Genomic DNA, 12,709 nt, shown 5'->3' with positions numbered 1-12,709 from the left:
CAGACAGGACAGGAGGGGGGGGGGTACGGTTGTAGGTGCATACGGCTTTTAAACACTTTATTTTTATAAACCCCATCAGTGTCCATGCGCTCACGACAGCATCAATCTGTTCCTTCTGTTTGAATCACTTTCTGCGTGAAGTGAATAAAGTGTTGATTTGCAACCGAGTGCGACGTCTCGCTCTTTTCCTCATTGAAATGAATGGGGAGTGAAGTCCGGTGTCGTTCCATTAGAAATTCCACAGCAGGTAGTTACCAATGTTTTTTAAAATGTCACGTCCTCAAGTATCATCATTAGAAATGTGTATGTGAGACAAAACTCTCAGGGTTGTTTTCTTATACCTAAGAAATAAATGTTCTGCCTAAAACAAGAATCAGAAGTAAGAAAATGTATATCATTTCCAGAAGAATCAAATGATTCAAACTTCCATTTAGTCCCCACAGTGTTGCATGACAGGGGATAATACTATCACAACTTAATCTTTGTCTCTTTCTGCCCTTTCAACCGTCAGTCTGTTTGAACCTTTGTACAGCGTTTTGTTCTCCATGTACAAAACAAACCCGACAACATAAAAGCATGAAAGACTCTTCAAACACACAGAGCGGTCCTCTCAGCCGTCTGACTGGACCCGATCAAGCTTTGTTGCAGGAGAGCACCAGCTTTTGAACGACAGTGTATGTCATCACCGCCTCACTTTGATCAAATACAGCACCACATTCCCATATTATGTTTTGAAGGCAGATGCAAAAATAGAAGAAATTAATCTTTTGGAAGCAAACTAACAGCCATCAAATAAAACAAATTAAGATTGCATAATTTACAGTATTTTCACTTTAAAAAAGAAAATCCCTCGGAAACATTTAAACTTGCTGAACTAAGTATTGTTTTTGTTTTTTCAAGATTCCCTAACCCACAGTGACCCGCAGAAGATGCAGCTGAGCTGTAATCTAAAAACATGTTCACATTGTAGTTGTGAATTTATACAAAACTCCCATAATCCCCGTCTTGCATGCATGTTGAATTTGATTAAATCACACAGTGTGAGAGGTGCAGTTATATATGACACAGTGACAAGAAGAAAGCTAAATATCCTAATGTGAGTGATCATCATGTGTACCTGCATCACCTCCATCTTTACTGCTCAGGTCCTCTGAGTTCAACTCATTTTCTCTTTCTATCCCATAATCTCTCTCATTTGTCTCTCTCATACTGCCTGCTTCTCTCTCTCTTAGTCTCACCCTTTTGTTTTGCTCTTATTCCCTAAGCCCTGGCAAACTACAACACCCGCTACACAGTGTGACGACAGGAGCTCAGAGCACCCCGCGTGACCTCTACTCTCTCTCTCTCCCTCTCTCTCTCTCTCTCCCTCCTCTCTCTCTCTCTCTCTCTCTCTCTCTCTCTCTCTCTCCCTCTCTCTCCCTCTCTCTCCCTCTCTCTCCCTCTCCCTCTCCCTCCCTCTCCCCCTCTCTCTCTTCTCTCTCTCCCCTCTCCCCCTCTCCCTCTCTCTCCTTCTCTCTCTCTGCAGTAGTTTCCAAGAAGGAGCAGAGAGATCCATGTCTAAACAGTGGAAAGAATAAAAGTCAGTTAATTCAACCTCGTTACGTAAATGCTCTCTGCTCTTATGAGCTCTGACCACAGCTGTAAATGACACCAGCAAACCATGGTCAATAGCGTGCTGTGGAAGCGTGCGTCGAACATCAGTGTTAACAGAGAGCACAGTGAGGTCCGGTAGGGGGCAAGTAGACTGCAACTGAAAAGTGAAGCGATGAAGAAGAGGAAATGACACTCCTGCTCTTTCCACAAAAGAGTCTCAACAGAAAGATGCGCTCAAACAACTGACCTATGACGCAGAAAGGCTTCCTGGCAAAGCGGAGTCGTCCCTGCCATCCTCTGTAGCGACAGCAGCATCCTGACGACCAGACACGGACGATGTACTCCAGCCCGAACACCACGATCATCACAAACTCCTGCTCAAAAAGACAAAATCAATACTTGTTTTAGTAGTGTAGCAATGATGTGACCAGAATATACTCATGTGGTTTTCTGTGTCGATTACAAATACATCACCTCATATTATTATACATATCGATAAAGTTTGTATTCATCGCTTTGGCTCGTCTTAACATTCTCCAAACTGTAAGTGCGTCTGTTTCACGGGACATCATTCATGCTTCAAAACAGAGATATTGTGTCAGTAAATTGGCCGATGCCATCAGAATAAAAAGTAGTTTTGTCATCGTTTAGATGTTTTTCACCATCATGGTCAACAAATGTTTCTTATATTCAAATCTGACTGACTGCTCACTGCTCTGATGCTTTTACATTCCCATTTCAACAGTAAGGTAAAGTTTACTTGGAAAAGTCAATACCGTGCTAAACACAATTTCTTTTAATTAAGGCTCTAATCTCTGAACAATTAGTTTGTTGTTCACAACAGATTTGAATTTCTCATTCATTCAAGCAAATTGCACGTGTGCACAAGAGCAAGTACAATAGTCACATGATCAAAACTGATGAGTTGATTCTCAGCGAAACTCTTAAACTCTTCCCGACTTCTAAACTTTGTTTGAACCATCACACGCACAATGATCTATTAAATGATCAAAGTCTGTCAGACATACATACATTTATATTCCATAAATATGTATGACATGAAATGTCCAAGTAAACTTCACCTACTGTTGAAACAACTGATGCTTGTGTAGTTCAGCAAGTCAGAAACATTTCCAGGTGAAAAGACATGTAAACATTTCCACCAGTACGGCTCACACGCTGACTTCTTCATTCTGATGCCATCGACTGACACAACTACCAGGTTTTGACATGTGAATGAATGTTTTAGATGATTTACTACCTTTAGCAGACATGATGTCCCATGAAACAGATGTGTCAGCCGTCCTTACAGAGAATGTGAAGATGAGCCAAAGTGATACAAACTGTTACATCTCCACTTTAAACTGGTAAATCACAATAAGCATGAAACCCTCAGTAATTCTCTGCTTCCATACACTCCAGGACTTTGTCAATGTGTCTAAAGATGAGGTCACTGTGGTCATGTCTAGTCTACAATTGAAACTTTCACATTATTTACAGGCTGATAAGGGAATAGGTTTAATGGTGAGGAAATAAGAACTGAGGCCATCACTAAGGACAGATTTATGGCTGACAGTTGTGCAGTTTCTTACCAGAATCAAGAGACAGTAGGAGGAGAAGTCCTGATGAGCCGGGATGGTTGAGAACACAGAGAGGACGAGGCAGCTGAAGACCAGGACGAACCTAAACAGAGCAACAGAACAACATAAGTACAACATATGCACTAAATTGGAATCAAATGGGATGACATCAATGGTCTGACCTCTGAAACAACCACACTGACGGATCAAGTCTCACATTCCCAAACATCATTTCCACTGGTCACAAATGTGCTGCTGATCACACAAATGTGCACTAAGGTGGAATTGTCAGTTGTGTTTTCCTCTGTGACGGACTCTTGAACCCATTCTGGCACTGAAGGAAGAGCAGAACAATTACAGAACTTATTTCCTCTCTGCAGTGAAGCTAGGCAGACCATTATTCAATTTCCTGAGATATCAAGTGAATCATGCTTGTTTGTGTAACATGATTTGCAAGAAACAAGCAGTTACACTGCGGCTATTGGAAAACAAGCAACATCCGACCATTTCCACACTCCGACTGTCGCTCCCTCCGCCAGGAAACCGTAGCCTGCACTCTTCATAACCATAACATGGTTTATTTCCATTGCATAGATAGTACAAAAACACGTTGATGTCTGAAATAGGAGCGAGGGGTTCAGAGTTACGGTGGCTCTGGATGCTAAACAGTGAGAGCACATCTGTGTTTTATCATCTCAGATGTCCTCTGAAGCCTGCTGGTTGGCCCGCTGTGTGTGTACTTTCTCTTTCAAGGATAGGCTTTAGTAGAGCAGACATGTGTCCTGACCTGCCTCAAGTTTGTACAGTTACATATTAATAATTCAAAGTGCAGACCTTTTGCTAAGCTTTAACCTTTATGCATCTAAATTTGTGAAGAACTTTCACTTTAAAAGGGAGAACTTCACTCTCAGGCAACTGATGTCTCGATGGTTTGGGCCGGTATGTTTCACAGAAAGACCAGCAACGTTATGTGCAAAGCCAGTGGTGACGGTACAGTAAAGGTGGAGCTAATATAAGAATAATCAGCTGTGTGGGCGGTAACTTCACCAGTCATTTAGCGCAACTTTGTCGGCCAATTTTCAGTTTAATTATTCACAGAGGTGTCCTGCTCTCCAAAACACTGAATACAGCAGTGTGTTGTTAATAATCAGAGTTTCTCCTGCTGCCGCTCACGTTTGCTCAGCTTGTTTCTCTGAGAACTTGAGATCCAGACCTCCGAGGACTAAAATCCTTAAAATATATGATGAAGAACAAACAATATCTAGAAAGTGTATGTCAAAAATGTGGCTTGAAACTGAATAACAATTTCTGGCAGACAAGCATCACTATTAGAGGGGAACATATGAAACTCACCGTTACCTTGAATACAATTACAGATTACTCTAAATGTTGACAATTGTTGGAAACATTTAGGATAACGTAACATATAACACATTTGACATATTATACCTTTAAGTTGATATGGCAAACTTAAAACAGTTGCTTGTTTATGTACACATCCAGAAGTGAAGAGGAGCAACATATAATTCATTTGGAGTTGTGTTTCAGTCCTCCTGATGAATGTCAATATTCACTCTTTCAGCTCCATTTTTGTCCTCCCCATCTCCTGCGGGAGATATCTGGCTGCCAAATGTCCACTATGTTCACTAGCTAGTAGTTAACTGTTTCACAGACTTAAAAGGAAGTCTCTCAAGCTTGGACACTGTGGGCCATCGTGATTACATCCAGTGTTGGAAAGGTGATTGTGTGAAAATGGTGGGTGTTGAGAGGGGGTCAGTGTCCCACAGCCTAGAATGCAGTACAGGACTGTGCTGATCTGACCCCAGTCGACTCAGAGGTCAACATTTTCCACAGCCATGTGGAGGGTTACATCATTATTTCTCCACCCATATGTTCTCCTCTTGCTCTGTCACATCGCAGCTGGAGGGTTGGAGTGAATTAAAAGCATTAAGTATCACAAGTTTGAGGTTTGCTCTGTTGACATTTCCAAAGATTTCAATAATGTGACTTTGATTGGGAAAAACATTTAGTGACAAGCATTGTGGTGCTGTCATGTGAAAAGCAAGCTCCCTGTCACCGGCACACCGACGCCTCTCACACTTGCAAGGTTGTCAGACCGAAAATTACAGAGTGACAATCATCCATAGCTAAACTCGCGTTTCCAGCCTGAATATATTTACTTTAAAAGGGGTTAGAGAATTACTGAAAAGCACACTGACAGCATAATTAAACTCTCAACGAAGAACACTAATGAATCCCACAAACTACTGTTCTCAGCCGGCCCCGGCCCCTGGGTGTCATGATGCTCTACTACGCTCATCGGCGACATACTTAATCTGGAGCGTCTCCCTCTGCACATCCAGCAGACTGTTCGCTCTTAACCTTCCAAACAGCCCTGGCTGAAAATGAAGATGGCTTATACACACACACACACACACACACACACACACACACACACACACACACACACACACACACACACACACACACACACACACACACACACACACACACACACAGACATCTGTCCTTCCACCCACTCACACAATCACCTCTTTCAAATGCATCCTCCACCCCTCCTCGCCTCACACAGAAACAGAAAGAGAAGAGTGGGTAGTGCTGCTCTCATTTGCATAATTTAATTGATTTGTTTGGAAAATGGGTTGTTAGACTAATGACAAATGTCCACACACTGCAACAGTGTAATATAGCGAGAGGTGGCACAGAGTTACAAATAGCAGCTATTTATTATTTGATATTGAACATTTTGAAAAATCATTTTGGCATTCATTTCCCAAATGTGTGCATTTGTGTCTTTTTATTTCTACAATGAACCAAGTTATATCCTGTGAAAATCAATGCAACCTCTCTAGAGCCACTAAGAGCCACTAAGAGTAGCCATTACTCATCAACCGGTCCGCTCTGTGGACTGGTTGTGTGTTCGTTGGGTTCCTGCTACAGTAATGATCTGATGGGGTGTCAGGTGGTTACAGAAGAAGCTCTGTAGACATGTCCTCTGATGCTGTCCATGGTCCTGAAACCAAATGTGTTGCTGCTTGTTTATTCATCATTACGTTTTGCTTTCAGTTCTCCATCAAAGCTTAATATGAAAGCAGATATTTCACTGTCAATGTCTATGTAACTAATAAGTATCTTTTCCTATCATGACATTTAAACTGAGCTGTGTCTCGGCTCCAAACCACATCATATTATCCTTGCCATTTAGGGAAAAAACGAAGAAGTGAAAGTAAGTAATTATACTTTGTTTTCTCAATGTTAATGAGGTCAGGGATATCTTATCTTGGGAAATTCTTTCCAGAAAACCTTTGTTACAAACTGGGGGCAGATGTTTGCAAAAGTTATCATTTACATTTTTAAGTGTTTGTTTTGTCCGATCAACCGGTCCAGAACCAGAAGACAATCGACTTTAAAAATGGTATAAATCCACTGAATTATTTTTTAATTCTGAGGTCTGTATGGAAAACAGAGTTAGTCTTAGACCAGTGACCATCAACCGGGGGAGGGGGTCAGTGTGCTCTCAGAGGAAACCATTGTCACATTCCAAAGCTAGGATTGAAGACAAAATGAAATTGGACTACTTTTTCACTACTTTAGTGACTTCATAAACACAACTGAGCCGAGGAAGTGTGTGTCACATTAATGTCAGCTCTGCGTTATCCTTAGTAACTTTATGAGGAGACAAGGATGAAAAGGGAAACCTAAGACCTAACAAATAACTTGTTCAAGGTCATTAAAAAGTAGCCATGGATGTCAGCCTTTCGGACGTCTGTCGGTCTTATTAGTACATTTGCGGAGTGTGTCTGCTATTGTTGACTTTTCCAATTATGTATTGTATTATTAGATTTGTGCTTATGCTTTCAAATGCTGCTCGATAACCGGAAAGTACAACAAGTAGTTAAACTACATTACCTTGAAGATAATGCCTTATCTCTCTACAATCAAGCAGCATCAGAAGTTATCTGTAGGTCCAAAGAGTAAAGCAACATCCATAAAAACATCATGGATATAATTGCCCACAGTAGTCTGTCTGCCCTCTGACCCAGAGACATGACCTTCCCTGTGAGGTCATGCAGTCACATTCCTCTACGCAGGCAGCCATGCATCCATCTCTCAAAGCATTCCTTACATTGGGCCTGACAAAGTGTTCCGAAGGTGGCAGGCCCTCTCCGTGTGCTCAGCACATTTCAGAGGCTTACATGGTGGAGAAGTATTTAAGAGACGTGTCACACGCTGTTAGATTATCACTTGTTTAAATACTGCATTTACGTTCCCAGTCTTTGCGCTGTTTCAGCACAGTTGCACACATAAGCACAAACACTTTAAATCTGCAAGACAGTGTGTGTGCATGTGTTCCGCTGACAGTGAGCCGGGGAAATGAGTGTGAGCGTAAAGCTCAGGGGACACTGTCATGTCACCGAAGACGCTGGAACAATTTCCATAATGCACCTGGCTCTTTGAAAGGCTGAGCCAGGGATGCACTCTCTATTTTTTCTCAAGCTGTTGGGGGGTATTGTGTTTCTCCTTCTCCAATAGGCTACGCTGATGTTGTGCATCTCAGTCTGCGAGAGCCATTGAAAGAGAGAGCAGAATGAGCAGAATGTGTTTGGGAGATTAGACGAGTGAAAAATGAACTTGCAAAGTTGGCTCGAAGACGAAGCGGGAGCGAGGATTTTCCTGACATCTCACTATTGATACAGCGAGGTGTTTAGGAGGAGTCTTGCAGGTCTGTTTGTTGGTGTGTGACGCTTTTTGCTGTGCACGGTGTTTAGAAGAATGACACGGTTTCGATAACACGCAACACACAGTACTGTGGGAATAATGCACTCAGAGTCAGATCTGCTGGTGCTCTGTGCACAAAGGATTTTCAAATAACACACACATACGCTATAACTTGAGAGTTACATATGTTCAATGACATTCTGTTTTGTGGAGGCACTTCTGTGCTGTTTATGTTTGGGTTAAGTAACCAGGCACAGGGTTGCTATTTCCATTGCTATAAATCCATGATACTTGCAATTGCTGTCAGTATTGCTGCTCCACCAAGTGTACATCCACTGACATGTTGTAACATCACTGGATGGGAAACACTAGTTTGGCAGTGATAAGATTAATAATCTTCTCTCTGCATGGGGAGTGTCACTACAGCTTTCCCTGTGTGAGAGCCTTCCCAGGATAGATCAACAGTGCGAAAAATAGGCAATATAGGTTACCTCCTAGGAGACACTCTTAGAAACTTAACTGCTAAACCTAATTTCTCATAGTTTGAGAGCCAGCTGAAGGCTTGTGTCAGCTGTTTACTTCTATAGTGCTATATCTAGAGTGCAGACCTCAGCGTCACAAAAGCATCAAGCTATCACAAAAATAAAAAACACGGATTATGTAACCTATGCTTCACAGTCTTGACAGAACTTGGATTCAGACTAGTCGCGACCTGAACAAGCGGTGAGTCTCTTTCTTTTATGCACATTATAAGAGCATAGTCAAAACCAATACATTATTGTGGGGGAGGCAATTTGATACTTGAGTATAATCATACATAGCATTGTTAGTTTAATGACTGAAGCTGTGAAGTGTCCCGTTGTCATGGTAGATGTAAGAACATTATGCAGTGTTTTCCTACCTGTCAACCGTGCCCGTCCATCCTCCACCATCTAACATGCAAACATTTAATCAACTTCTACATTCTGCTGGCCTCAGGCGTTCATTTAACGTCATCTAGTTCAATATAATATATGAAGCAATGCTCTGTACAGAGAAGTCAGCAAGAGCTGATGTCCAGTTCTTTCTTAGAATACACCAGGGGGCACCTGGTAATACAAAGACTAAAAATACACAATCATTAGGTCATTTTCATTATTTATCGGGATTTTTACGATAAAGTTTACAGTATGAATACAGTCTGTGAACGATAAGATGATAACTTTAAGTGTTGCTACAGGATGAGACAAACAGGCCTGACAGTGAAGTGTGCTTTCAAACAGCAGTTCAATGAAATACTAAACATATCACACACCACATCATGTCCTGATGTCCCGAGGAGACATACAGGGACAATTTGTTCTCTTTCAGCTCTAATGAACAGTCTGTTTGCTTTTTAAAAGGTTAGAAATATATTGCAACTAGACATCCAGTTTAAACCACAGTGGATTGCTTTGCACTGTTTATTTAGCTATAATTTCCATACCTAAATGATTAGCTGAATGTTGCCCTGGTTGGTGTTACATTGTATAACCAATTACTCTGTCATGTTACCTCATTTCCTATTGAGCCCACAAAAAGATAATTAGTGCAAAAACAGATGGACACGGTGCATCCCCCTGTAATGCTTCCCCCCTCACAGCAGCACTGGAGCTGCAGTCAGCTACACAGCTGGGCAGAGATATCACAGCTCAACTCCCAAAACAAGAAGCAAGATGAGCAAAATGTGAGGAGATAAAGCCACGGAGACCAACAAACGTGTACAGCTACTCCACACTGTGTCTATTGAACACGGCAAAGAGACCATGATGAAAATTCAACAAACTGTGCCATGAGTGGATAATGAAAAGTTAAGGGCCTTTGACACGCTTGGTAGAAAAGAAGGGAAACACATCTGGATAAAACCACAAGTGTGCAAACCCGTAAAGCAGCCTCACTCCAGAGTAATGTGTGCTGCTCTCATGTGGAGCCACGTTAAGAGGCTGTGCAAATTAAAACTCCATCAGCACAACTGTAGGAGGACTTGTAATGGAAAGTGAAGGGGAGGAACTGAACGCCCCCCACTGTTCATGGCGCTCGGCTGTGTGTGTGAACCCCACCTGCTACTACCATTGACTCTTTAATCGTTTCTAAATCAAAATCGCCATTTGTGCAGTTTCAAAATGAAAGGAGCTGCTTTATACTTTTAATATAATATCTCAATAAATGAGGGATACATTGCATAACTTTGAATTCAGAAAATATCCAAGTTTACTTCCTTATGTAACTATCAAGGAACTGCTTTACTTTATGGGCTTTTATTCTTGTATGGACACATTTGTGATGATGCTTGGTAAGTGTGTATTATTTAAACCTCTGTGCCGTAAACTACACATAAAGGAGTTTGATTCACATACGATTGTTATAAATTGGATTGCAATACTTGTCATTAAACACTCAATGACATCATTTTTCTGAAACTGTAAATAAATATAATTTTCATTATTTTTTTCTATTAGTGGTTTAGTTAATATAAAATGTAAAGAATGTAAAGACAATGCCTCCGACCATCAATTATCAAAAGAGCGATTTGTTTGACGAACTGATTAATTGTGGGATCACTGCACTGTAATGTTGGCAGTGACTGTTCGAACATGTGAATAATATGTTGTTGTTTACAAGAGCCAGCTGATTCTGCACAAACACACTTTCACATCTGGGGTGTAACCAGAGCACATGTCAGAGTCACAGACCTCCTCCCACCACACAGATTCCCATCTGATAACTAGGGCCACTTCAAATCCCAGTGAATATTTCATGTCCAGTCCTGTGCTGGACTGAAACAGCATGTCAGGAGTCTTTATTGGAACAGAGTTTGGCAGCATGCTGAAACTGATGTATTTATCTTGTGTGACTGTTGTGTGTGTGATAGTGTTGTTGTCACATTGTCTCCTTGTGTATATAACTACTCATATAATTACTCATATTCTGTAACTCACATCACCTGTGGTGTACCGCAAGGTTCCATTAGATTTTTCTATCTACATGCTTTCACTTTTTCAAATCGTCCACCGTCACAATGTCCCTATTCATCTTTACACAGTTTACGAGAGACCATCGCCTGCCGAGGCAATATTCGCCTGAAAGTTGAAGCCAACACGTTGTGAACATTCAAATTTGCTTCGCAACTGTAAAGATATGTTTTATTTCTCCCCTTCGCTCACATAGAGTGGAAGTGAACAGTAGGCTAATGTTAGTTTGCCCTTAAGCTTTGAACGACTAATTAAAAATCAGTTGTCCTTTAATTAAGAACCATCTCCAGAATTAAAGCCATGCTTTCACACAACAAGTTATTCATGCACTTATTGAGGCTAATATCTAAAGGTGACCGTGCTTTGCCATCAGTGCCCCGACCTGAGTAGATGAGGCTCTCAGAATCAGTGACTTTGTCACATTTCGTTTCATTTTGTAGTATTTTTATTGCTTTTATTCTTTTTACTTATAATTGATTTAGTCTTGCTTTATTTGGCCTTACTGTTTTCTTCTGAGGATCATGCTTTTGCTTTGTCTGTCAAAGGACTTTCTAAACCCTGTTTTTAAGGCTACTATATAAATAAAGTTATTAATGTTATGCACACCCACCTAACTTTACTCACTGGATTAATGACTCACTGTACTTTCTTAAGTGAGAAAAAAGTAAATACTCAATAAGGGGCTCCACAGAGACTTTTAATAAAGTGCTTTATTTCTACAGATATTTCTGCAGATATTTCTACAGGTGAATCTGTTGCTCTCCCTGAACTTTCTCCTATTCTTTCCATTGTGGAGTTTCTTTTGTGGAGTTTTTCTTTGTCTGCTGAAGGGTAAAGCCCCAGAGGCACACTTTTGTATTCATGATAGTGGGCTATATAAATAAAATGTGATTGATTGATTGATATCTGATAACTACTACCTTTGTAAATATGTAGCTTGTCTTTTAAACTTTAAACTGCTTGTATGTTTGTTCTTTTCTTTTTATGTACATACTATGTCACTATTATTGACATAGAATATTATATAGTATTGTAACTTGTTGAAAAATCACAATACACAAAGTAATATATGTATAAAAAGTTATGATTAATATTACTATTATTATTGATAAATGATGCTGCCAATCAAGACTGATGTGACAACAAGGAAAGAAGGGCTGACGATTCATCTTCACTACTTTAACTTGAGTGTCTCACGCGCTGCTCGCATTGATCCTATTCCACAGTTGAAAGCGTCCACAAGACTTTCTCGTACGGTCTCTTCTGCCCAGCCGTGGATGTGCTTTGTCCGGTGGCGTCCCACTTTTCAGTGACTCTCTCTATCTATCAAGAAAATTATCTACATTCTCCAGCCAGTGACGGGTCAATAGAATAAATGGTGCCAGATGAGGTGATAATGAGGCACCCAGACACACTGAGCTCTCATTCTCACACCGTAATGAGAGGCGGATATGGAAGAAGAGTGAAGCGGCGCCCTGGCCTGACCCCACAGAGTTTGGAAAACTAATGCCTTTGTGTCCTGCATAAAGGTGTCACCTGTGCTGATGGTGTTCTTGCTAAAAGCCACTGGCAGCACCCCCCCACGCTCCCCTGTGGTTAGCAACGCCACCTACTCAAAGGTCAGATTCATAGATAAATACGGGTAAATAAGGTAAAAGGCTTCAATTCATTCCGTACAGAAAACCAGAACATCAAAGATCAGCAGAGGTGAGGCCAAAAGAGGTTTAGCACAACTGTTCAGCAACGAAGGTCATCGTCGAGACAAATTGAAACTTTAGAGCTTTAAACAAGATCAAAAAGCACTCT

The 12,709-nt window shown here is 41.0% G+C and overlaps 1 protein-coding gene across 1 annotated transcript in view; it reads right to left on the bottom strand.

The window, feature by feature from the left end:
- The window catches only part of LOC115009017 (potassium voltage-gated channel subfamily KQT member 5-like), a 102,871-nt gene that overhangs the window by 27,732 nt on the left and 62,430 nt on the right, over nucleotides 1-12,709 (bottom strand). The window contains 2 exon segments of the mRNA XM_029432869.1: nucleotides 1,841-1,967; nucleotides 3,186-3,276. Coding sequence (XP_029288729.1) covers nucleotides 1,841-1,967; nucleotides 3,186-3,276 — 218 coding nt within the window.

Source organism: Cottoperca gobio, chromosome 1, assembly GCF_900634415.1.
Source record: "Cottoperca gobio chromosome 1, fCotGob3.1, whole genome shotgun sequence".
NCBI lineage: Eukaryota > Metazoa > Chordata > Actinopteri > Perciformes > Bovichtidae > Cottoperca > Cottoperca gobio.
This window is presented reverse-complemented; position numbering and strand designations above follow the sequence as displayed.